The 27,692-nt window shown below is 30.3% G+C and overlaps 2 protein-coding genes across 4 annotated transcripts in view; one reads left to right on the top strand and one right to left on the bottom strand.

The window, feature by feature from the left end:
- Positions 1-5,969: 5,969 nt before the first annotated feature.
- Positions 5,970-24,380, top strand: LOC134694160 (uncharacterized). The gene is made up of 19 exons (XM_063555157.1): positions 5,970-6,005; positions 6,409-6,669; positions 7,618-7,839; positions 8,524-8,701; positions 9,440-9,541; positions 10,264-10,451; positions 10,839-11,174; positions 11,935-12,087; positions 13,657-13,969; positions 14,219-14,456; positions 15,233-15,404; positions 15,903-16,113; positions 16,876-17,033; positions 17,602-17,754; positions 20,305-20,491; positions 20,870-20,975; positions 22,725-22,774; positions 23,627-23,893; positions 24,280-24,380. Exons 1-19 carry the CDS (start codon positions 5,970-5,972, stop codon positions 24,366-24,368), a joined length of 3,420 nt encoding a protein of 1,139 aa, XP_063411227.1. The 3' UTR covers positions 24,369-24,380.
- A 940-nt stretch (positions 24,381-25,320) lies between these two features.
- Positions 25,321-27,692, bottom strand: part of LOC134694829 (MAGUK p55 subfamily member 7-like) — a 28,951-nt gene continuing 26,579 nt past the window's right edge. For all 3 annotated transcript variants that reach the window (XM_063555892.1, XM_063555895.1, XM_063555894.1), the window contains exons 16-17: positions 26,354-26,491; positions 25,321-25,882 (exon numbers count right to left, since the gene is read on the bottom strand). In XM_063555892.1, coding sequence (XP_063411962.1) covers positions 25,709-25,882; positions 26,354-26,491 — 312 coding nt within the window. In that variant the 3' untranslated portion in view covers positions 25,321-25,708. The remainder of the gene's footprint in view (positions 25,883-26,353; positions 26,492-27,692) is intronic.

Below are 27,692 nucleotides of genomic sequence, written 5' to 3'. Positions count from 1 at the left end.
AATGTTAAACAATTCAAACGAGAGAATAAACGGCCTGATTTATGAACAAAAGATGAAAAAAAATCTGATATTAGTATACAGCAACAAATGACAACCACTTAATATCAGGCTTTTCGACTTCTGACAGGCACATACGGTGACATATAATTGTTAATGTTTGTCATTTTGGTCTTTGTGGATAGTTGTCTCATTGACAATCATACCACATCTTCTTTTTTATACATACAGAAAATGACAAGGTTAAACATATTGCTATACTCCCCTTTACATGGAACAGCGTTGAAACAGATGGCTCAGAGCAATGCAAAGCGATAATAACTTACACATCACCTCATTTGCAGCTTTTACTGTATTATACCTTGTTAATCCTAATTCCTCATCTTAGAATAAAAATACTTAACCAGAAATACAAAATGTAAGTATTATATATGTCCTATCAGATAGTTGTAAAGAAAAGAGACGTTTTCAGATATACCTTCACCAATAAAATCTACAAATAAAAATCATTTGAAAATGCCTTCACTCATCAAGCAATAACAACTAACAAAAACTCAAAATGTTAACCAGTTATCCATTAAATCATACAATTAGTTAGACGATACTTCATTGGTAGACGATGTTTTATATATATTTCCAGGCGGTGATTATAAATGATTTTGATTTACAACTCATTAATAACGGAAGCAACAACGCTGGATCCATGTGGCCGTCAGAAAACTTGACTTTCGTAGCTATAGTGACAGTTCCGGTTGGTACATATGATGTCAAAGTTGAAATCAACACGACACTAACTACATCACGTGCTGTTTATCAGATAACCAGCATAGACATTGAAAGCATTGGGTCCAACTTAATATCCAGTATAACACCTATTTCAACTGAAGCTTCAAGCTTTGGAAACAACGAGGTAGGTTTCTCTCAGAGGCTTTTTGGAGTGCAAGTAGAAAGGAATGTATCGGGTACTTTTGTTGTTTTGTGAACTTGGTTATCTACAATGCCTACATTATTTCGCGGATACCGATCATGTTAATTGCTGACGAGTCATTTTATTTTATTAATAGTATGTGCCACAATACAAAAAAACCAACCTTTGTTTTAAAAAGAAATGTAAAATTACCTGACAATGTGTTTTCTTATAAACCCTTGCAATGAACACTTTTTAGTTACGATATCTCAAGTAGCCTAGAAATCTCAAATCACAGGTTGTACTGCTACATGTATTTTAAATATCGCCGAACTTGGGCAGACGACGCTGCCAGAAAAAAACTTATTTTAGTGAGATTCGAAATAACAGAAACAATACCATTCTATTCAGGACATTTATAAATTAGCATACACAAATTGATACAAAGAAGCCCTAATTTAAAGCATTGGAACAATCTTAAAGGAGTTGAACTCTGCTTAACATTAGTTGCAACATTTAATTATAGGTTGATTCTGCTGTTATTGACTTTGGTGAAGTAATTAACAGCGGCACGGACATGACAACACTTCAACCAAGTCAATTAATAATCATATTCTCGCTACAAGTCTTAGAAAATAGCGAAATAAGAGATGGAGAACTTTATAACGTTACATCAACTGTTGACCACACTAACGGTAGAGTAATGGATAGCACTTCGCTAAGAGCAGATCTGATGATGGTAATTATAATACGTTGAGCACAAATTACACCAATAAGATGATCAAAGCATAACAATTTGATGTACAATCAACCATATAGAGATGACATTTATATTTACAAAAAAAACACAAAAATATCAAAACACAATACAATAAATGACCTCAAGTGTTTCCTGTCCTCAGTTCCATAGACTGTTAAATAAAGGAGTATAAATGTTCACTGCTGACTAGTAAATATTAGAAAATATTTCATCTTATTATTTGAAACATCTTTGTATAGGGTTTTTAAATCGTTAAAAAATCATGTCTTCAATCATTATTTATTCTACATAAAAAAAACATAATTACAATGTCTTTGAGAGATAAGAATATTTTTTATATTTTTTTATTTCAATAGCGAGGAAATGATCGATAAATCTAAATTTGCACATATAGTCCAGTCAATCTAGCATAGATTTTACCCTAACCCAAAAGTAATTTAATTGCAACAGAAGATTTTTAAGTTTTAATCTTTAGCATAAGATAAAATCACAAAAATACTAAATTTAGAGGAAAATCAATTCGGAATGTCCCATGGCAAAATCAAATAACAAAACGCATCATAAACCAATGGACACGAACTGTCATATTTCTGACTTGGTACAGGCATATTCAAATGTAGAAAATGGGGGATTAAACCTGGTTCTATAGTGCTAACCCTCTCACTTTAATGAAAGTCTCATCAATTTCCGTTATATTTACATTGATGCGTTAAATAAAAAGACACAATAAATAAAATAGTCAAAATATGGGTACATCAGTCATCATCGTATAACAATTTTTAAAGGAACATTATACCCCAAATATACACAAAACAAAGTCCCATAAAATCTAACTTGAGGAAGAGTAAAAAAATCACCATATAAAATTCCTATGCAGATTTGCATTGAAAAGGGAGATAACTCTTGCAAAAAAGGCAGAAATATCAATAAAAATTGATACAAAATTATAACTTTATCGCTACTATTCATCAGAATGTATTGATTCTTGATTTTTTAGCGTTCATAGAGTATAACAAACAACTCTAAAGGTGTTTTCATATATTTTATCAAACTATGATCTAGATTTCTTATTTCATTAGTTGACCATTCATTGAATTTATCAACATGTCAAGGTAAAGAATCTCAAATTTAATAAAAATAGTTAAGCATGTATTCCTTTTTTTGTGGTTTAAAGTTTCTTTAGATAAGTAAGTTGCTGAAAAAAATATAATATACAGTTATAAACAATATCAAATTTTTACATCATGTTTTGAAAATGGTTACAAAGCTTCAAATTTGCAACTTCTTTAATAAAAAATGCACGAAAAAAATAAAACTACCCATAACACTTCGGTTTTTACATTTCATGAGCAGAAAATTATATATTTTAGCCAAATACAAATGTATAACCCCATCAAAGTAACATACTTCACATAAACAAGAAAAACAACCAAAACTGACAAAAAGACTCATTTTGGCAAGAGTTATCTCCCCTTTCAATGTTAATCTCCATAGGAAATTAAAAAATTCTGATTTTGAATTTTCCTCAAGTTAGATTTTATGGGATTTTTTCTGTGTATATAAAGGGCATTATGCTATAGTTTAGAACTAAAACATTTTCTATTGCAATTAGTTTGAGGTTAAATCTTAGTTTAACTGAACTAAAAGTTTTGTTGTATCAAGATAAGGGTCCGGTATGTTGTTTTTTAAGTATTTTTTGCTGATATTCTTTCAGGCTTTATACATTAGTTATATGTTTGTCAAAAACATCATTTATAGTAAACTCTATGTACCCAAATAAACATATTTAATGATATCTAACCATTACTTTAATTGAGTCGTTGCTTTGATTTTTCAAAACCATGCAGAAAATATAAATTAAAGGGGGAAAAGAACTTCGTGCAATGGAACTGAAAAATAGCATTCGACTTTGAACTGTCAAAGCAATTACATTTTATTTCTTTGTCATCTAAAATATGTTTGATTTAAATCCAGATCTATAAAATTACAGGATATTCAATTAAATGATTTTACCATCAACGTTACTATGACAGCAGGAATTCTACCATTTACATACCCAGGTGACACATTTTCGTTCGAGGCTACAATAAATGTCCCAACTGGTTCAAATAATTTTAAAGTGGTTATAAATACGACCATGACAACAAACCGTGCAGTCTTCAAATTCACCGGCATTAGTGTGACATCCATAGGTTCAAACTTGTTTCCTGTTTCAAGTGCTGTCATTTCAGATGTTGCAACATTCGGAAACGGCGAGGTAAAGTATCTGTTATTTTATATGTAATATTTTTAAATTTAAAAATCTATTGTTATTCCTGGCATTACTAATAATGAAGTATAAATAAATTTTCTGCAAGAATGTTCTTGAATAATTTAAATTACGGAAAACAGTAGATAAATTCTTTCTGAAAAGAATAATATCGCATGAAAGTCAATACCACGACAACTGAAGACGTAAATTTTGGACGATTTTATACTAAAAATATCTTTGTATCCTTTGTAATCTAAAATAGATAGATCAATTATATTATAATTTACCGTTACGTAAAATGTTCAAACGATTGAATATTTGCAACGTTAGTTTTGTGGATTGTGTGTGTAATTACAGGTTGATATTAAAGACATAGATTTTGAACAAGTGGACAATACAGGCTCTGACATGACAAGCATAGAACCAAGTCAAATAGTGATATCATTTACGGTAGATGTCGTACAGAACACTGAAGTTGTAACTGGTGACATTTATTATATCTCTGCGTATGTTGAAGATAATGGTGGAGGTGTTATACAGTCCTTAGACTCCATACAGTTACTATCTAATATGATTCCGGTAGGTTTTTTGAAATTGTTCATTTGAGTGCCACCACATCACGTTTACATATTTTCATTTATATATAAAAGATAATTTCTGTTTTACACGAATTTTTGACGAAAGAGCAGTTTTTTTATTAAAAAAAAGATATGATGGCCCTTAAAGTGATATATGTATTACTTTAAAAAAAAAGAGAGAGAGAATCAAAGCATTTAAGTAGGTTAAAGCAATTACTGTCTAGTTGATATTCTAAATACTTTTGTTTTCCAACATCACGAATTTTCTCGGATTTGTTTTTTTTGTTGATTTTACAATTATTTCCTTCTACGTTACAACAGTTCCAACATTGAAGTCATATGTACGTTCACATTTTGTTTTACAGTTTCGCTGCATAAATAAAAAACACAATGCCAATGCTTATAAGAAATGTGAAGTTTACAAAGTGACAGAACCTTACAATTTTGTCAATATGATAAAAGAAATTACAGTATTCTATTAATTGCATTTTAATTTATTTTAGCTGATGGTGATCAATGATTTCTCCGTCTCATTAAACATCACAGGAGGCGAACAGCCAGAGTCGTTGACTCCAGGAGACACTTTCATATTTGATGTCATCATAACTGTTCCTATTGGTTCATTTGATGTCAACGTCACAATAGCTTCTTCTTTTACCACCAGTAGAGCCGTCCTACATATCTCTAACCTAGTTGTAGCAGCTGTAGGGACAAATTTTAACACACCAATTATCCCAGTTATTGAAGATACTACCACTTTTTACAGCTTTGAGGTATGTTATGTCCTCCGCAGTACTACAATTAATGGGACAAAAAACTAAAAACAATAAAAAAAAACATTGATAATATTTAAATGATCTCTTTCAAGCCTACAAATAGAAAAAAAAACTATCTGGATTCAAAACCGCTATAAAAGCAGGTTAAATTCACCATTTGTTCTACATTTGAAATTGCCTGTACCAAGTCAGGAATATTGCATGTGTTGTCCCTTCGTTTGATATTTTATCAATTGATTTGCAATTTGATTAGGGACTTTCCGTTTTGAATTTTCGTTGTAGTTTTTTTTTATTTCATTTTACTTATATTATCTGTTGGAGGTAGATCTTGTGGTTGTCGAATCCATTACTTTTAATTATTATAAAATTATGCATTAAATGCACATTTCCTTATTTTTAATTTATTGTGTGACTATTTAAAAAAAAATGAAGTTCAACATGAAACTCTTATATTTGTTGGCTGCTACGCAAGATGTGAATATATAATCTATAACTAATATTATCTCACATGCAACTATTTCAGACGGATTCAAAAACGATAAGATTTGGTACGGTGACTAATACAGGTTCAGACATTACGACTATACAGCCCAGTCAAATTACATTGAGTTTTACAGCAGATGTCATAGACAATGTAGAAATTAAATCTGGATATATCTATAATGTAAGCGTTAACCTGAATAGTGGGATCGGGAGTAAAATGGACATGGTGGAATTGATATCTGACTGGAGTAAAGTATGTTATTCTCATTTATACATATTTTATCAATAAAAAATATTATTGAACATTGTATTTTTTTAATTGAATAAAAAATATGTCTTTTGTTTTGATAATTCTTATTCTATTGTTTTTAAATTTAAAGTAAAGTAATGTTTTAATATTTTTTAGGAAGGCCGTTTTGTGAAGTAGTTGCATGCTTGCTTTGGTACATGTGGTAAAGTGCTTCACGCATAGTAAAAATCAATCTAATCATCTTCCCTAGCTTACAAATAAGTATAAAAAGATTTTACGAAAAATAGAGTTCTAGCCAGACCTTTTCTCATTTGGTGCATCACTCTTTAGAAACAATCTGCTGAATATAATCTGTATAATAAAGAAGGCAATATTATATTCTTAAACATTAAAATATATTTTGCAGACGTTTACTGTCTTTAGCTCAAGTATAGAGATCAGCATACGAGATAATATAACAACTGTATCGCCAACACAGAAGGTCAACTTCCAGCTTATTGTAACAGTGCCTGTTGGTCAACATAATATCACTGTACATTTAGCTTCGGCTTTTAGCAGTTTATCTATTTACCAAATATGTACTGTAGATAGCGTTGGGCTTGGAAGTAATCTTATTGATGGGGGTAATATAAAGATAGCAAAGGTTTCGACATACAATAACTTTGAGGTTAGTAAAGTTATCTATAATAATTTTCAAACTTCTTGGTATGCTTATGAAGTTTAAGCACTAAACTATTTATTGCTAATCAAAATATCTACACCTAGATACATGCGTCAAGACAATTATTATTGGTTAAATCAATTTATGATGTATAATTGAACCTTGATAAGGGATATGTAAACAAAGGTTAGGCATGTGTTTCTCCAATCACCAAAAAACTCCTTATGAAATGTATTAAATAAGTAATTCTATTTAGTTTAATTGGTATAAACATAATTTATTTTAAAGGAGAACGATACAATTAATTGATTGGTGATTGTTTTATTGCTTTCATTGTTTTATCAATACAGAGTTGGACTTATTTTTAGAATAGAATGACTCTTGCTCGTGTTATCATAAGGCTTTTCTTCCTTTATTCTGAAATCCAGCAGTAGACATTTTCATACATATGTATAAACACATTTAAACTATGTAGAATTAGAATTTTGTTGTTCTAGAGTTTTCTCCGTAGTGGTACAGAGAATATCGTTTGTCTTTTCGTCATTTTGTTTAATTTGTTTTGCAATGGTTTTGCAAAGTCTCTTCTATATACATTAGTTTGCCTCTTTGGAATCTTTCACTTTACATTGCAGCTGTGATCACTGTTACATGTTAACTTGAAACTCAGTACACAATATTTCATTATGATGTTGAAAAAAATAGAGGTGAACGATTTGTTGAGATCTTAAATTTAACGGATTACTGAGCAGGAAAATGTGATAGTTCATTCAGTATATTCTCATGTTGAATTTTAAGCTATGGAAGTTCACAATGAAGTTGGGACCACATCAAATTGAAACTTAGTTTATATGATAAGAATGTTTAATCTTGGTTCTCACCTCGATTTCATAGTTCGCAGAACATCAATATTCGATCGTGCAAGCAAACACATAATATTTTCAAAACATATTGTAGGTTGACTCTGCAGCAATTTACCTGGGTATTATTCAAAACAGTGGTTCTGATACAGCAACCTCATTTGAACCAAGCCAAATAACAATCAATTTTACTGTTGTTGTTCTTAACAATGTTAATCTAGTGGATGGGGACATGTGTGAATTTACGACGTCTGTTGAAGAAGATGGGGTGATATCTAACTCATCAAAACTATCTCTACCGGCTGCAATTTACAACTTGGTAAATATTTCACTTTTTTTCTGAGACCCATCTTTGGTTCACTTTGTATTCGAACATCAAATCACGTTTGGTTATAAGTGTATATGGTTTGCTTTGACATTTACGTGTAACTAACTTATATGACAATTTATTATTATCATGCATATTTTTTCTTGATTACATTTTGATCATGCTATCTCAAATCTGTATAAAATAAGATAATACATTTGTTATAAAAGTCGTTGAAAACACATTTCATGTTTAGTGGTATTAACAAATTCTATGATTATTTAATAATTTAAGACCGTTCAAAAAAACCGCGAAGGTTAAGCATTATGAAACCAGCATCGTTAATCCTTAAGCAATTCAGTTAAAGCAATCTCTATTTCAAGTATATGTGGGTTTTGTAGCAGGAGTATATTTCATTGCAGATTGTTTTGGTCCAGCTAATTAATATCTTGGTTTGATAAAATTAAGATCTTTAAATTGTTTTAAAAATATACTCAGACAAGGAAACTTTTTTATGATTGATATTTTCCTTCATAAACGTTGCATGATTCAATTGAAGAATCATTCTATGATAGGCTGATAAAACGGTAATAAATGAATTGGTTATTCAACACCATCTCCGTGATGAATTATTCAAAATTCATGCAGAAACATGACTATAAATTCAGATACATTAGTATTTTTGTTTTTCTTCAGAACTCTGGTTTTCAGCCAGTGATCCAAATAAGTGGACCAACCACATTAGCTCCAGGACAATCAGCTATTTGGACGATAACCACAGTGTTGGTTGATGGATCAAGTTTACTATCATTAGATATTTATGGATCAGGAACTTATCCTCTCGATTTTTGTTCTTCACGCTTTAAAGAATCAGGTACTGACATGAACACATGGCTATTGTTTAACTACTATTTGGTGTAACAGTTACAAAGTTAAGTAAATAATGTCATTAAAAGTTATACAATTTAGATCCCGTAATGAAATTTCGCTGTAAATTTGGATATAGGCTATTTTTTACTTGAGTAAATCAAATATGTTATAAAAAAATATCCCATCATGTGCTTATTTTTAAGTAAATTAAGGTTGAAATTTCATATATTTCCATATTATCATTAGATATTAATGGAACATGAACTTATCCACTCGATTTTTGTTCTTCGCGCTTTAAAGAATCAGGTACACATTGTAATTTAATGTATTATTTAAGAATGATATTACTTCAGGATTTACCTGTATTCTGTTTTAGGTTTGTTAGATATGTAAAGCTCCAAAATCACTGAATTGGTATCGTTAATTTTATTATTCATATTTCTGAATATAAATTCTATGTCTTAACAGATATTTTACAATTTGACTGGTAATTGGTTCGATTTTTATATGAAACAATTACTTCGGCTGTTTTCAAATCTTCCGTCGTGTTGTTGTCTCTTTGACACATCCCCCGATTCCACCATGTCCATTTTTAAATTTATTTGTTATCATAAGACTTGTACTGGACTTCAAAATAGTCTGTTCAGAATATATGTACACGCAATCATTGCGATTGATTGTCTATATAACTAATAATTGATTAATCAAATTTGTTATTATCACATTTCAAATTTTGTTTCAGGTTCAAACTTTCATTGTTATGACAATAATATAATAAAAGTTACCCCAAGTGTAACTGGTACTACAGGCTTTGTATACACCTTTGGAGAACTTCTAAATTCAGGTACTTTTTCAATCTACTGTTTAAAAAAAGTGTCACTATTATCGATAAGGACCAAGACAGCTTTTACTTTGCGACCGTCGTCCGTTGTCGTCTGTTAAAATTTGCAAAAATGTTTTGATATGAAACTACTGCGTTCAATTACCCCAGTCATCATTGGGGTATCTAAAAAAAAGTGTACAATTACCCTGCCTTTCATTCAAGGTGTCCGACATTAAAGATACATAGAAATGCATGTAGTATCGTTTATATACGGTTAAAAGCCAAACAATGATTAAAAAAGATATCGATTTTGTAAGATACTATCTTTTTGATATTCTATACTGACGAATGAGTTAATCTTTATTTCACTTTTTAATTTCAAATGGTTTTCTTTTTGTACAATGTATCATTAGCAAATGTAAATATAAATTATTGTAAAACAGTATTGGTTCAAATTTAATATGACTTTGTACAGACACAAAAAGGACTTCGTTAATGTACATTTTTTTCGTGAAACTTCTAATCTCTTGTCAATTTTGATATTTATTACTACCAATATGGTTTTTTTTTCTTTTTTAATCACATCTGCAGTATTGTGTGATAATGACGAAACAAATATAAATTAGAGAAGCTTTTGTGTTGCTGCATCAACTGTTCTTTCTGCAAATAATCCCATGTTATATATGTTTTTTGTTTGCATGTAGATATATTATCAAATAATATATTGAATGTTTTATCTTTAGATTATTTAGAGAATACTGTACCTGCTAATGTAAACAACTCAGTGACTGTAGACGTAATAGCAAGTATTCCAACGAATGCAGTTTTGGGAGCAAACTTTGAATTCAGTGTCGATGCCTATTTAAATGGTATTGGTAGTACTTCTGAAATACAAACTGTTAATGTTGGATCACCGATCTATACAACAACTGTAAGAATCAAAGTGCATGATGTTACTTGTGATAATCTTTAAGTGCATCCAGTTTTATTTTATTTTGAGCATTCATCAATTGAGATTTAAAAAGATGCATATTTACATACTTGATACTCTAAATCTAATCTAAATATTTTTTTTTCTTCCTAAAATTATTGTTTTCATTCTAGTATATTGGAATAATTACGATTGGATAGTATTTTCAACCAGGAACTATTTCACAACAACAGTATTAGAAAGTTAATATTTTCATTATTAGACAGCATTTTAACCTTATACTAAACACATTTGGAATATATATATATTAATCCAGCGGATTCAGTTATATGTTAATTTAGTAGATAAGTCAATATTAATTTTAAAAGACTTATAAAATCATTTTAGATTGTTCCAGTAGTTACTATGAGGAAATTTGTAAGCAGTTCAGGAGACATAACCAAAGGAACCACTGTTCTTGTTGTTATCGATATATTTGTTGAACCAAATTCAATTGATGTTTACTCATTGCAAGTTACGACCTCTGTTGGTATTTCTACCATTTGTGACGTCCACATTCTGTCAAATGGAGATAATCTTCCGTGTTATCAAATAATAGAAACAGATGACAGTACTGTTTTTACATCTGTGGATGGATATAAAACGTTTTCATCAGTATCACGTGACCTTGGACTTGTTTCAAATTTAGCTGTTTCAGGAGATATTATGAATAACGATAATAAAGTAAGAATGAAATAATAATACAACTATAAAACAAATGCATTTAATACACGAACTTGAGATGATGTTTCTGGTTGATCAATTAATTTAGAAATAGTACAAAAATTAAACGTCTGAGAAAATTTTAAATCAAAATTTTCTCACAATATTTGTAAAAATATTACTATAAAAAAAGGTATGAAATAGTACATTTTTTAAACGTCCACAAAATATAAAAAGACAAGCATGTGATTTATACATGTGAGAGGTTTCGCTAGCTAAAAACCAGGATTAATCCATCATTTTTTTACATGAGAAAATGCCTGTACCAAGTCAGGAATATGACAGTTGTTATCTATTTGTTTGATGTGTTTGAGTTTTTGATTTTGCCATATGATTAAGGACATTCTTTCTGAATTTTTTTTGAGGAATTCAATATTTTTGTGATTTTACTTTTTACAGCAAAAAGGAATTTAATTATAATTTATGAAGCCAAACAAATTTGTGTTTATTGTTCTTTAAAGAAGGAAAATTGCCATATCTAGCTTTTTCTTAACTTCCATACGTTTCATAGTACAACCTTTATATTAAATTTCATAAATTCATTATATGCTTAATTAGCATTTACTTTAGATATCGGTATTTGGTGGTAAAATGTGATAAACCGATGATCAGTTCATTCAAGGTTATTTTCTAATTTAACATAAGAAAGAGGTTATTAATCAATATTAAAGTGTAAACATTCGTTTCGTTACTACATATTTAGTTTGTTTTATTTAAACAGATTACTATTGGTGTAGCTGTACAAGTTCCCCTGAATTCTTCTGCAACAACCGGAGATATCATAACCGTTACAGCAAACATATTAAGTGATAACCTAGGACCAGTAACAACATCACTTACCATGCCTGTAACTGACACGATCATATTAGCAGAGGTACTATAGTAGATAAATAATTAAACGATCTAGCAGATGAACATAATTCTGATATGGAGCAACCATATGCTTTTAGTAATTTAAAAAGAAATTTCGTAAGAAATTTCGAAATGCAAATATCGTAATTATAGTCCTAACCACTTGTGTAGCTGATGGTAAAGCTTCGTGACGATATATCCGTCTAAGTTGATACACAAACAAATCTTTAAAATGTTAAAATGAATTAAAAACAGAAAGTAAAGAAATTACCATTGCATCAAAACAGCCATTTATAGCTTTCAATTAATTCTAGAAACGTGTAACAGTCCATCCACTTCCCCTCATCCCCTTTTCAGAAAGGAAGGAATTCAATATCCATAAATTCAAAGTTGTAGTCATTTAAGTTTGAAAACTGGTAATTTATCAATAAAATAAAAACAAAGAATTGCGAGGTGAAAGTTTACTTTGAAATGCAGAATTTGTCTCTTGATAGTTGGTTTTGTTTTTAAAACATGTATTGTATTTGCTTAACATCATCAATTTGGAATGAATTCTAATTCAATTAGAATTATCCCCGAATTAAGATCTGAAAACAATCAAGTAAACAACAAGCTAGCTTTGTTACATTTATGTTGTTTTATGTTTGGGATGTTTGGTGCTGGTGGTAGATCTTTCATAGTCCTAATTTGAAAATATATCCAGCAGCTTTATTTAGATCTGGGAGGATTAAGAGTTTGACAAATCTTATACGCACATGTCTAATGTTTGACACCGAAAGTAAATCAAAAATTAATTTTATTTGGTGTTATATGTGCCGTTGGGTTGCTTTTTCAATTTTGCATATCCCATATCTTCATTGCTAGAGCGATGTCGAGGGCTAAAATGCCACGAATATATTGCATACCCATGTTAAAATGACAATAAAGTATATCTTGCATCAATTATCTCGATTCTGATTAGAACAATTACAGGAATTTCTATATCCGATATGCATGAGTGTAGAGCGCTTCTATAGGCTCGTCCATGAACTTTCCTTTTTTTCATTGTATGAAAACAAGTAGACGACATGTAAGGTGATTTTGAGAGAGATGTGTTTTAAATAGCCATATCTAGATCAAATATGTCAACTGCAAATTGTAACCCATTGTAGTCATTGTACATGCGTTAGTAACAGCATGTGCATCGTTTAAGAGTTTGAAAGTGTTTTGAGTTAATGAAATATATCAAATGCATTTGATGAAATTCATTTTTTTTGCAGTAGTCAATATCCGTATGTTCAAACAAATGTTATTGGATTTTTAGCATGGGTTTGTTTACAAAACAAAAGAAGCACATCATATAAGAATCATTATTGATATATTCTATGTAAATTTATTGAAAATATCTTCATCTTCAACAGAAGAAACCCATTTTTTAGTAAGTAGTATCGAATGTTTCCTCTGTGACCGGTCCTTAATGTTTCCTCTGTCACCGGTCCTTAATGTTTCCTCTGTCACCGGTCCTTAATGTTTCCTCTGTCACCGGTCCTTAATGTTTCCTCTGTCACCGGTCCTTAATTGAATACTTTTAATCTGCTTTTTTATTTTGTAGACAAACGCAAGTGTATTGATGCTCTCTCAACCACCTACTTTGCTACCCGTGATTGTGAAGATATCGGAAACAGTCTCTTGGAAAGTACAAATATATTTTCCAGTGACGTCTGACAGATTTAAAATAACAGCCCATACACCAGTATCTGCAGGTGAAGGTCATCTGACTATAATATCTGCAAAATATACCTACATTGGGACAAGTCTGAGTTGTAGCGATTTCCTTGAAATTCTATCAGCATCAGCACTAAGTGATGTGTCCAATCAACAGACGACAAGACTGGATTTAGATTTAGGATTCGTATCCTATTTAGGTACACAATTAAAAAGACTGCATACGTTAATGGGGTTTTGTTTCCAGTAATAAATGAAAGGGAGATTATCATTGTAATTTGAATTTTAAAAGCTACGAAATGTTACATATACATCTTTGCTTTTATGATAAATTCTTTTTCGTGTTTAAAGAAAGGTATACTATGAAATATATGTAATGTATAATGATATTATAACATATTAGTCCTTTTAATTTGTAAACAAATGATGTTCAGACAAGTATCTTTTAGGGTTATTAAACACGACTGGTGAAAATAGGTTAGAAATGGAATTCATCTTTAAAGTAACAGACCATCCTGGAAACACTGATGGGTCTGTTCAAACCATAACTTTTGATTTATCAAGTGATTCTGGGGTAGTAACGACGGTTACTGGAGATGTTGTGATATCGGTACTCGGATCTGAAATGGCAACAATTCAGCTGGACACATGGTGTGATGATATATTTTCGTATCAAGCGATGTCAGGGTACGAACTATATAAACATACTAAATAAAGATACTATTTCTTTCGAGTAATAAGACGTAATATCAACCAGTTACTTAATTTAACTTCAAACACAAGTGACAATTGACCTTTTTTTTTAAACAATTGATATATTGGTAAAGATATTCATAGGCAGCTTTACTCAAACATAATTTTCACAGATAAGCATCCTTGTAAATACATTTTAAAGCAAAATATATTTTACGGAAAGTTGTCGCTCAAATCATAATATGACAAGTTTCATCATTAAGGCTAGTTTTGCAGTTTTTGTTTTTTTATGCTAAAAAAAAGATGCCGAAGATCTCAAAAGGATATTCAAACTTTAAGTTGACGACAAATTAACCAATTGTCAACGTTATGCAACAACAGACAAAGAGACAATCGAGAGGATGCAAAACACTACATTGAATAAATAAAAAAAACTTAGAGGCACGAACCAATACCATTCTTATGTTTGGAAATTGAAGTAGACCCTATTCCAGAATTTGTATATAGGTATTGGAAGATGTGGTATGAGTGTCAATGAGACAACTCTCCATATGTCGTCATAAAATAGAATCGTAAGGCGTTCGAGGCCTGAATTGCAAGATGTAAGAGACAAAACATACATTTTGATTTCCGACAGACTGGATGTTATTTGGAAGATTATTAATACCTCTTTGATTTTCGATTGAAAGGGGCCCCTGACGTAGCCTTATTATACTGTACTTTGTTGAAATACACATGTGTTGTTGAGTATATCTAGTATATCTTTGCAGAGAAGACATAACAATATATGGGAATATAACACTACAGAACACAACGACCGCACATGCATCCAATGTGAAGTTCTCCTACTTGTTACCTCATTATATAACATTTGTTGCCCTGATGAATACCACACATGTACAACCAGTCATAACGGAGGATGTAAAAGGTGTCACATTAACGGTATATATAATAGTTGAGACGATATTAAATACACTTATTGGAAATCTAGAAAATTACCTCCTTTGCAAAATCTGAAACCAAGATCTATTCCTTGTTTGACCCGTTCACTGAAATAATGCAAATGATTATAGGGTCACAAAAAAAAAAAATCTGATTAATAGATATGAAAGAACAAAAATTGTTGAATAATGTTATCATTTACGTTTATATAGCAACCGATCAGAAAAGTTGGATACAATACTTATATTTGAAAGAGTTTTTGAATTATCAATATCCGAATAAATTCCTTTAGTACCAACACAAATTCATTTTACACTTGGTTTTGGACATTTAATACTTTGCCACTGTATACAGGAACAATAAAAATGACAAAAGAAAATTTTAAAACCAAATTTTTCTTTTCCAAAATTCATTGCCTATTGCTTTGAAATTTAAAAATAATTAACAATTACTTAATGAATTTAACTTAACTGAACACTTCCGTTACTGCAATTTCAGTTTCCTTTAGTTACCTTTGAAGATTTGGTTGAATTTTCCTTCAACGTGTCACTTGATCCTTCTGGATGGTTTGATTCTGGATCAGTTGATGTCTATACAGTTTTGATTGTTGACGTCACATACATGTCATTACAAAGACCAGATCGAACAGACACAAATATCCATTACTTTCCAGAGCCTTTCATTTTAGAAATATCGTTTGATGTTTTAGGTTAGTTCACCTAATGTCATATAACATATTAATTTACATTCTTTTACATTTAATAATGCATGCACTGTCCAATATTTTGGGCTGAGTGGAACAGGTCTAACCAAGGCCTGTTAGGTATTTGTCTGTGTCACGTAATTGCTTTAGTAACTGACTACCATATCATTTTTTTGTGTTTTGTTTCTAAAGGCAAACCAGTGGTTTAGTTTTCTAGTTTTCATCTTTTAACATTTAATTATTCGATAGCCTTTTATATTAAGAAGACACGGTTTGTTGTTTTCGTACTGTGCATTTTAAAAATCAGAACAAAAATAATTTACAAATCCTTGTAATAATGATCATAACTACTCAATTAACTTCAATTAACTTCGGGAATTTTTTTAAAGAGAATACTTTTCACATAACGCTACAAGTTGAGTTTTTTTGTGCTGAATAGATAATCATCAAAATATTTGATAAAGTGTTAATTCAATTCTCATATTTCCATTGAAATATGAATAAATAAATTATGATAAATCAAAATCTGGAGTTTGGTAGGCGCTAAAATATAAACAGTTTCATATTATGATGTTCAATCACTTTGATAAAAATAGATAGAAGCAAAATGTTCATCCAAATGTTACAATTTTCTAATCCATGTAAGTCAAAGTTAAGGCAGCATGATTATTCTGTAATGATATATAGTTTTATCATATTTAAAATCTTCATGTAAAAAAAATAACAACTAGAGTTAACATAGTGTGATTACATATGTTTGATTTTTAGAATCATTGGTGTCCATTGGACCTTTACTGCAATCATGTCAGTGGATCGGCTCATCGGAGGAGAAACCACATACAGCTAATACATCTCTATCGTCATCGACATTAGGTTGGCGTCCTGGTGTACGCGGAGAGCCGTTCTGTGGGGAAGAATTCTTAGAGGTGATCTATAAATATATTTTAATTATGCAATCTAATCTTCTTTAGATTTGTTTGATTGTCTATCACGAAAAATTAGTGAACACAATAGCTTTTTAAATACATGAATTGAACTTTAACAAGTAAATACACGTTTGCGTCTGAACGATTTTGCTTATTTGATATTTGTAAGGAAATTTACTCTTAATTTTAGAAATAACTAAGATACTAAGGTTCTGACTCCATCTTATCGGGCAAAGTCGACCTGAATTGGATTTCAATTTGCTATTAAGTTCTTTTTTTGTAACTTTGCTCCTCGACTGTTTTTGGTTCATATACATCCCTGGCTTTAAAATATTCGTCTACGATTGTTTCTAATGATGGCAAATCTAGGGAAGCACTTTGATGAACAAAATTTATAATGTTGTGTTTTCATTTAATAAATGTCTTGGTGTAATCTTTATGATAAGAGGCTTTTCAATAAATTTTATGGATAGTTAACTACTCTTAGTCATATACAAGAAAATATTAATTTACAAATGTTAATCGAACAATATTCCTGAAATATCAATGTATGTCTATACAATTTTAGATCGACCTTGGGAATAAATGGAAGGTGTCTAAGTTATTAGTTTATTCTGTCGGTGATGATAACCTGGACTATATAACACAGTTTATTGTTCAAACCAGCAACACTGGTATAACATGGACAAGTATCTTTGATAATGGAACAACCACTGAAAAGGTATATTACTAAACTAAAACGACTATAAACCAAACATTATAATAAAATCTCTTTTAATTAGATTTAATTAAATTTTTAATTTAAATATAGAACGCAACCATTAAATATGGGGGTCGCTGATTCGATCCTTCGTTTGGACACACCACTGATTCAAGATGTGTATGTGTGTCATGTCTGTGAAATACGATAATAATGTTAATAACTAGTCCGTTTAAACTCTAAACATGACTGTCCAGATCATGACTTATCTTAGTGAGATTTGTTAATGTGTGAGCTGAAACGTAATGGTCCACTTCAGCATTTCAGCATTGAACATACCAGTGATGATAATGATACATCATCATTGACAAATGTCAGTTTACAAATGATGCAAATGAATAAACAAATTTATTATGCATCTAATGATGCAATTCAAAGGCTAAATATACCCAGACCGGTTTTGGACTCCGCGACTGAGAATATCAACCAAACCTGGTAAGTCCAACTTACACAATGATAAGAGTTGATTATTACAAAGTTAAGATAATAAGTAAAACACAACTATTCATAGCCAAAAGTGATAAACAAATATGTTTTGTTCTCATCACCATGTCAGCTTTTATGGACAGCCATTCAAAATATCGATCATTGATAAATCTTAAACAAATCAGAATATGATATACCCCTTTAAAGTCATATGAAACCTCAAATTAGAAAAAAAATAATGCATATGTACATGTTAAACACGTGCTCAATATTCACGCTTAATTGTTGATTGTTTACTAGAAGGTGTTAATGGGTAAACTTTAGCTTCTAAACACGACATTTAAGTAGCTGCCATTTTTACTTCATAACAGACAGAGAGAGAAATATACGATATGGCTGCATAAATAATGATAAAATCGTGCATAGAAGACTAAGTTTATGATATATACATGAATTGGTTCAAGAATTGGATAAACTTTTTTTTCACCGGTCACTCGTTCCATATGACTTTAAGGAAGTTCGCTTCTCAGTTTAAAAATAACATACATCTAATGACACTTAAATAAAATAATTTTAATGACACTTAAATAACAGACTTTTAATGACACTTGTATATACTGATAGCGGATAAATAAAGGAACAAAAAAAGCCCCCCCAAAAAAAGTCAATGTGTTTGTTTTCGTAATATTAGCCATTATAAATTTTGCGGGAAAATGTACTCTCTTGGTTTTTCATAGCTGTATTATTGACACGTTTAAGTTCTCAAAATTTATTAAAAAATAGCAGAGATTTTATATATCTTTTACAGATTGCTTATAATTGTACAATCATGTAACAGATTTTTAAAGTCATAAGAAACCTCAAATTAAAAAAAAATATGCATATGTTGTTTATAACTAAATTAATAGTTTTCATTATAAACTTATGTACATATACTTTTTTCTGAGGAAAATTCTTTAATTTGTCCACATTAAGAAGAAGTTTACTAATTTTTAATTGCTTGCTTCCAGGAAGCAATTCGCCGACATATTTTCCGTATGCATAGCGACCCGAGCGTGACCCTCCTCGTTAAAATCCGGTGACCACAATACACATGGATCTGCCATTGAAATAAACAAATATATGATTATACATGTTAAACACGTGCTCAATACCCATGCTTTTTGTGATTTGTTTGCTATAAGGTGACAATCGGTAAAACTTTGCTTAAAAACACGACATTTAATGAGCAGCCATATTTGTTAAATAATAACAAACAGAGAAAAAAAATTGACGATTATATGATATATTTGCGAAAATAATGATTAAATCGTGCACAGAGGACTAAGTTTATGATGTACATGCATTGGTTCACGAATTGGACAAACATTATTTTTCACCACTCACTCGTTTCATATGACTTTAAAAAGAAAAATTGGGGTAAATGGGCAAAAATTTATAAATGTTTTCAAATAGATAAAACCAGAAGATTCAGAAAATCTGACAAAAATCCCAAAACATGACAAGCGATCATCCTTAAGGTAGATTCATGGTATACCGCCATCTTTGATAGTACAATCACAGTATACAATCGGTCGAGTTATTTGCCCAAATCAGCAAATTTGGAAACATATTTGCAATTTAATGGTTATACTGTTTATTTATATAAAGAAAACTTGATAATTTATTGTATTTTTTTAAAATATTTTAACAAATAACAAACTTTTTGTTTTTTAAAATCATTTTTTCAAATGAGCCATTTAAGGGGAGACAACTCTTTTAATACAAAATTTATACTGGGCTTATAGGGAATACTTTTACTTTCACTTGTGGCAAGAAAACAAGTTCGGTGACACAATGTTTTCTTTTTATTTTCTTAAAACATATTATGAAACCTATCTTTTCACTATTTATTTCAAAAATCTGTCTCATAGATTTTTTTTTATGCACACTAATGTGTTTTTTCATGAACAAACTAACCAAATTTAGGCCATTTTCAGCGACTCATAGCTTGAAAAAATACCACGGTAACCCATATTTTTGAAAATTCTGTCTCAAAAAACATTTACTTATGATCTACCTTAATCGATTTTCTTTTTCTTTTAGATTTTTAGCGTAAATTTTGATGACAATAATAAACAAGTTAATGACTATATTGACATAATGCTAGAGGACAATGAAATATTCATAAGTCGATATTTAAGAGTAATACCGAAGAGTGCAACAGTGAAAACTTGTCGTCCTGGGTTTAGGATTGAAGTACAAGGTGTCAAAAAGACAAACCACTATACAGGTACGAACGTAAAGTTTTAAACAATCTTCGCTTTTGTCTTTTGCCAATTGAAGGCCAATTTACAGTGCAATTATAGAGTATATATTTATATGTACCTCAATCCGAAAGGACTTGTATAGTTCATATAACTACTAAAAAGAAATTAAACTAAATACGTAACGAAAGAGTAAAGTGTACCTATAGATCATTGATTATTTTTTTAATAAAAACTAACAAAAAAGGCAAAGATTCAGAACCAATAAAAAACATGTCAAAATTTCCTTAAACGTCTAAGTATTTAAATAATATCTTGTTTTTATTTATAGACACAGAATTCCCAATTGGTTTTCACACATCAGATTTAAAATGTTTAATAATAAAAATTAATACTTGTTTTAGGAAACTGCAATGCAATAGCTAGTGGAACTAAAATTGTAGAAAAAAGGACTTTATTAGTAGATCAGACTAAAGGGACTATATTTGCATGCATGGAGGCCGAAGAAGGGTATTTAGAAAATATATTTCGATCCCGTTATATTAAGATTTCAATTTTCAATTTCTCTAATACTTCTAATAGAAAGTAACATAACAAAAATACCAAACTCCGACGAAAATTCAAAACAGAAAGTCCGTAATCAAATGGCAATTCAAAAGCTGAAACAAATCAAATGAACGGATAATAACTGTCATATTCCTGACTGGGTACAGCCATTTTTATATGTAGAAAATTGCGTATTTAACTGTGTTTTATAGTTAGATAAACTTCTCGCTTGTATGGTAGTCGCATCAAATTCCATTATAATGACAATGATGTGTGAACAAATCAAACAAACATATTAGGTAAAAATGTCAAAATAGGGGTTAAGCAGTCAACATGGTATTATAATCTTAATCTGACACTATAAAACATACAACTATGTGACAACGGAAAACAAAAAGGCACATAGCTGTTACAGACCATTAGAGCATTTGGACTGTACGCGTACGATCCGGACCGTATACGTATACTCGAACGGTCCGTCCATACGTGAACGTTTAACTGTATGAGTCTAGGACAGGAATTTTTAACACTCACTTAAAGTTTTTGTATAAATGTTTGTTAAAAATAAACCCATTTGGTTCAAATACATGTATGGTCCATATTATAGCAATTAGTAAATGAGTGGAACATTGAAATTAAATAGTTCTGTTCTTAGTTGTCTATCTAAATCCTATTGTTGCACTCTCACCCGGATAATACTTTCTGACACGAGGAACGTCAGATTTCTATCATTAGGAGAAAATACATTTATTTCAAAGGGGAGAGCAAAGAGCAAAAAACAATTATTTTAATCCCCAATTTTATTTTAAAAAAACGTATTCTGTTAGAACAGATGACTAAGAAAATATTCTAAATCCAGATTTTCCACATACCCTATAGTTTTAAATAAATATGGAAAAAGAATTTGATTGATAGCGTTGAAAAACTAAATAAAATTGATCTCGTACATGGCGAAAAAAATGTCCTGGCTCAGACAAAAAAACCACAACCCCTTTCCAATAACTTCAGTGAGCAATATTCAATTTCATGTACAATTAAAACTGAAATGATAAATACAGTATATTAACATTAGATTTACATGACTTTTTTAAATCGACTTTTTTGAATAGCTAAAACTTTAAGTTTTTATTCCAATTACAATTAATTTTTTTATATTAATTTCAGTTATGGTGATTTGTATTATACATTTGTAGCTAATAAATATGACCAGCTAGGCAGACTGTATGCGTATTTTGAAAAAAAAGACTCATATGGTCCAGATCGTACGCGTACGGTCCAAATACTCATGCAGTCTGGAACATAACAAAAGGCAAATTAGCAAAAATGAAAGACAAGAATACAATATTTTACCAAAGCACAAAAACACAATCACAAAATGTTAAAGTAAAAGGCACGTCATATGTAACAAAGAAACACAAAAAGTTATATAGACAAAGAACATAAACAGAATTGAAAAACACTAATACAAAAATTTACCATAGCACAATAACACAATGATGGGATGTTTAAGTACAAAAACACGACAAATGGATATCACCAAAAACACACCAAACAGTAAAAGTAATAATCATGTAGACAAATAAAAGAATACTATATCATGTTATTGTTATTGTTTTTGTAGTGTATGTGTAGCATCCATGTTACTGTACATCTCGAGAACATATGTTGATATTTTCAAAAAGTTTAACTATATTATTTCTTTTTTCATTTCAGTCAAGATGTTCTTTGCTCGGTAACCGAAGATCTTGGACAAACATGGGAAGGTAAACAGAAAACAAAAGAATAATATGTGCTTTAAAATGATACATATTTGTATTTCACACAGATGTCCTGTTTCGTGGATTAATATGTTTTTAATGTATTTTTTAAGTGTATTGCAAACAGTTTTTTAACCGTTATAGAATAATGATAAATATTATAAATGAACTATATTGTTGTTTGCTCTATTGTCGGGTGGTTGTCGCTTTGACATATTCACCATTTCCTTTCTCAATTTTATATATTCAATATCTATGTTAAAATCTCGTATTTTATATATGATTGGTATTGATAATTTACAATTTATTTGATTTAAAACAGTGTATATTTGAATCTATGGAAAGGTTGCAGTTCGGTAAATATAGACAATGCAATTTTCCGTAGAAGCTACCTTTGCGGCTAAAACTGTGCCACTTTAACTATGAGATTTCGTAAATATTATATCCTAGAATGGAACGTTTATATACAGTATCTTTTAATTCAAAGTTCAAATCATTAGGCTGTGCGGCATACTTTCAACATTTGTATTGTTAGGGTTTATACTACCCCTACCTTTATTTTGTGCCTACTTGAGAATTCAATTTCACCACAACAATACATTTGTTTTTACTGGTAACATTGCCAAGTTATGTCTCTATTAGATGAAATATACATATCATATCTGGGAACCAGTTCGTAAACAAAACGAAATTCCTATAAATACTCTATATGATCTCCCCAAGAGAGGCGTGGTTTGAGAGTCAGCTGTATTTACAAAGTGCAACCTATATGTGTTACCATTTACGAAATTCCTTGAATATGATGTATAAAGTCACAGTTTGGTTAAGTTAAAACAATTCCATTTATTTTGTTTCTAGGTATGGATGATAAAGTTGCAAATGTCATCGGTGTCATAGCAAATTCGTCGACCGTCCTTGGCATTTCTGAAGGAGGGATTTCTTACGTCTGTAGTTATGACAATGGATTTGAATGGAATATGTGCAGCGACGATGAAGCTAGTGATATCATTTCAGCTCAAAATTACACGATGTACAAAATTATTCCTTTTGCTGACCTCACTTCCTATAGTGTGGCTGATTGGAAAACGTCTTATGGATTTACATATGATAATAAAGATATTACAGGTATACAAACATAATTTTGTCTGAATTTTAAAGAACCTGATTCTTACTTGAAATTGACTTTAACAAAAGTATGATTAGTTGGCAAAATGCTACAAACATTATGTCAATCATATCCCGTCATGGTAGAAATTACTGTTTACACAGTCTTTAGCCAGTCAGAATGCACTAGAGAAATGCGTATTAAATTAAGATGATGACAGTAGTTTACCCAAGTTTAAATCCTGTCAATCGACAAGGAAGTAACACAACAGTTTTACAAATGATTCGCTACTGTATGTGTAAACGTATCATTGGTTTTATTTAAGATTTTTATTTATAAATGGATACTAAAATTATGTGAAATATAACCTCGATATGAATTTTTTACATGCCTGTTCTAATTTCAGGTTCTATATCAGGAGTGATCGTCGATACAGGAGGGTCTATACAAACGATAGCATGGTGGGGTACAAGCGACTGGAGCACAGAATTGTAGACTGAATTACACATTGAAATGTATATAAACATTGAATATAATAAATTGTTTCAATAGTTGTTTGAATAAATCATATGTGTCCGTATTCACATCTCAACAGAGATCATCTGCAAACTTCGTATTCGCTTTTCTGTATCATATAAACAATTAAAACTGCATAAACTTATTCAATACCTCACAGTGTAGCTACAAGACTCAAACAAAAGTGTTATTTTAAGCCTCATATCGGCTGTCTTGTATGTTTACAAAAAAAACATAATTATCCAGGCAATAATAGAGAGAATAATCAAATAAAGTGTAAGTATAAAATAATTATATTAGATTTGTTTAAATGATAATAAGCTTTTGAAGTTTATTTTTTATCAGATAGCAAAATTCATTTAGTACATATTTTTGCGCTAACCAACAAATATATTCATGTGCAAGGCCTGTTAATTAATGCCATATTAAATATACAATTTACGTTTGGTAGTGGCAGCGAGTGTATAAATATATTCCCAATCTCATACCTTAAACAATTATAAGGATGAAACGTCTTTTAAAAGGAATGCATTGGTGTATAAACTGGACCAATTCACTCACAAACATATCCTGTGAACTTTTATTTGTTTGTGAGTGAATTGGTTACTGTTGACAGTAAAAATTCACACACTATTGGGAACAAAATCAGTCTGCATATTTATTCACTTTAACCACTATTTTTTTATGATGTTATGGCTAAAAATGTCATTTAATGTTTACTGCAGTCAATTAAGTTGTCTAATTCAAAAAGAAGACTGCGTAAATCATATTGTTATAACTGACATTTGTGAAGTCGGACAAGAACTTTGTTAATGACAACAGTGGCATTGATAACTGTTGAATAATTTATCTGCCAAACACCCGTATAAACAAGTCAGAAAAGTTACAACCTGCGACTGGAAAACTGTGTCTATGGTATGAAAACAAGAAAGGTGTTTAATCCTTTATAAAATTATTCATAAAAACACAATTTTGTTACAGAATAGCTTGATTTAAACATTTCACAACCTTTTAAATGTTAGGTTATTTTTTGTTTGCATAAAAGAATATCTGACTATAATTCTGAACATTCTTGAACAATTAAAATATGTTACCGTCCTTATAAAGAAAAAATTCAGAATCATTCAAAAACAAGAAATTCTGAAGGAAGTTTTAAAGGCTGCATCTTTAGTATGCTTAAATCGTCATACATTGCCATTTTTTATTCATTAACAACCTTTCTCTTCTTTGAAGATTTCAAGCAATGTCTGAACTTCACTTTCTGTACATTTCTTCTACGCTTTAAACAAATAATTGATACAGTTTCATCATCCCGCTTTTCATACCCATGACACTGGGACCCAGTGTGACTTTGTTTCGGCAAGTTTAGCTATCGTGATCAGTTCAGATGCTGCTTTAGTCAAATTTTCGTTTATGATAACAGAGTCAAATAGGTGACCATACTTCTGTTCTAGCTTCATTGAAGTCTGTACTATGTCGTCGAAATCAGAAGACTGTAAAAATAACAAAAAATAAGAAATGCTATAAAATCAAAAATATTCAATGAAAAGTCAGTACACATATACTTTGCTTAAGATTTAATTCATCAGCAGCACGATTTGAATATACACAAGACACATTAGTTGTGTCGTTAAACTATTTGTTTAAAGCAGTCCATTTTGGTTCTGTGAAAAAGGAAAATTTATTTCAGTACATACGATTATTCTTGTATCTGTAAAGCTCAATAACAAACGTAAGCACGATATAGATGTAAAAATGTTTTATACAGATATTTAGATTCTGCAACCCTTGTTTGTAGTGATCAGCAATGATTTGGATCAAATGTGAACCAATTTCATAGATGTGTTTTGCATCCCCTGAATTGTGCCTGTTCAAACATGCATTGGACGGAACATTTTATGACCAATATTTGAGAAATGCAAAGTTGTGGCTTTACAAGCGAAAAGCATAAATTTGTGAATTACCGTAAACGGACGTGCATTCCCTTCAAATACGAAGACAGCATTGTGTCTTTGTCTTGTTCTCTGTATCTGCTGGAATGACGGAGATTTTATGAAAATCACATAAGGCTTTATTTCAGCAGTTCTTAAAAACCTTAATGCCTGTAAATCATATAAATAAATGTTATAGTAATTAACGTTAAAAGATATATAAAAAGAGCATTGGTATTGGATTATCTGAACTATATTGTTTGCTCAAATAAAACACATTCCGTATGGGTTTAAAAAAATTTAAACACTGTATATTTATAACGCTTTGCAACTTACTAAACTAGTTAGGTTTCTGTGTTAATCAATACAGGATGAGTTAACATGAATTTTGTACAACTAAAATGTGATGTATGTTTAGTGTTAAAACTGTTTAGATAGTTAACTAAAAATCATTACTAAATTAAAAGTAGACATAATAACCATTGGTCATGGAAACCTCATAACCTAAAAAACAATGATAAATATTCTTCAAAACATAAATAACCATTAAAAATCATTCAGGTTATTTCCAATTGGGTTATGTTCATGAAGAATTATCGGATAAATATTGGTATTTTACGGGTATAAAATCAAACAAAATCGGAAACATGTTATAAAATAAAACAGTCATTCGAAAATTGATAATATTGTTGACTATTTAATTTTGTGTTGAAAATGTGGTCTGAGTCTAAATATTGAAAATTAAATTTAATTTTATTCATTAAAACCGATTTCAAATTTGGAGGTGATTTATTTTTGAACTTTTTTTATCAGCTTTAAAGCCTTACATATTCAATATCGATATATGATTTTACGCTATTCAAGTAATTCGTTTATATTTAACTATCCTAATACTTTGTTTTAAATACAGTATACCTCTGTTCACAATTCAACTTCTAAATACATGAAGGTACAAAGTTTACACAGATATTTCAACAAAAAATGTTTCTGAACTATTATTCAGTGGTTGTCGTTTGTTTATGTGTTACATATTTGTTTTTCGTTCATTTTTTAAAATTAATAAGGCCGTTAGTTTTCTCCTTTGAATTGTTTTACATTGTCTTATCGGGGCCTTTTGTAGCTGACTATATGCGGTATGGGCTTTGCTCATTTTTGAAGGCCGTGCAATGACCTATAATTGTTAAAGTTTGTGTCATTTTGGTTTTTTGTGGATAGTGGATAGTTGTTTCATTGGCAATCATACCAGATCTTCTTTTTTATATAAATATAACAAGTGAAACTGCGAGCTACTGCTCGCTGATGATACCCCCGCCGCAAGTGGATAATATTAATAGTGTAAAAATATGCAAGTGTTCGGTAAACAGGAAGTTGT

This window comes from Mytilus trossulus, chromosome 13, assembly GCF_036588685.1.
Source record: "Mytilus trossulus isolate FHL-02 chromosome 13, PNRI_Mtr1.1.1.hap1, whole genome shotgun sequence".
In the NCBI taxonomy this organism is placed as follows: domain Eukaryota; kingdom Metazoa; phylum Mollusca; class Bivalvia; order Mytilida; family Mytilidae; genus Mytilus; species Mytilus trossulus.
This window is presented reverse-complemented; position numbering and strand designations above follow the sequence as displayed.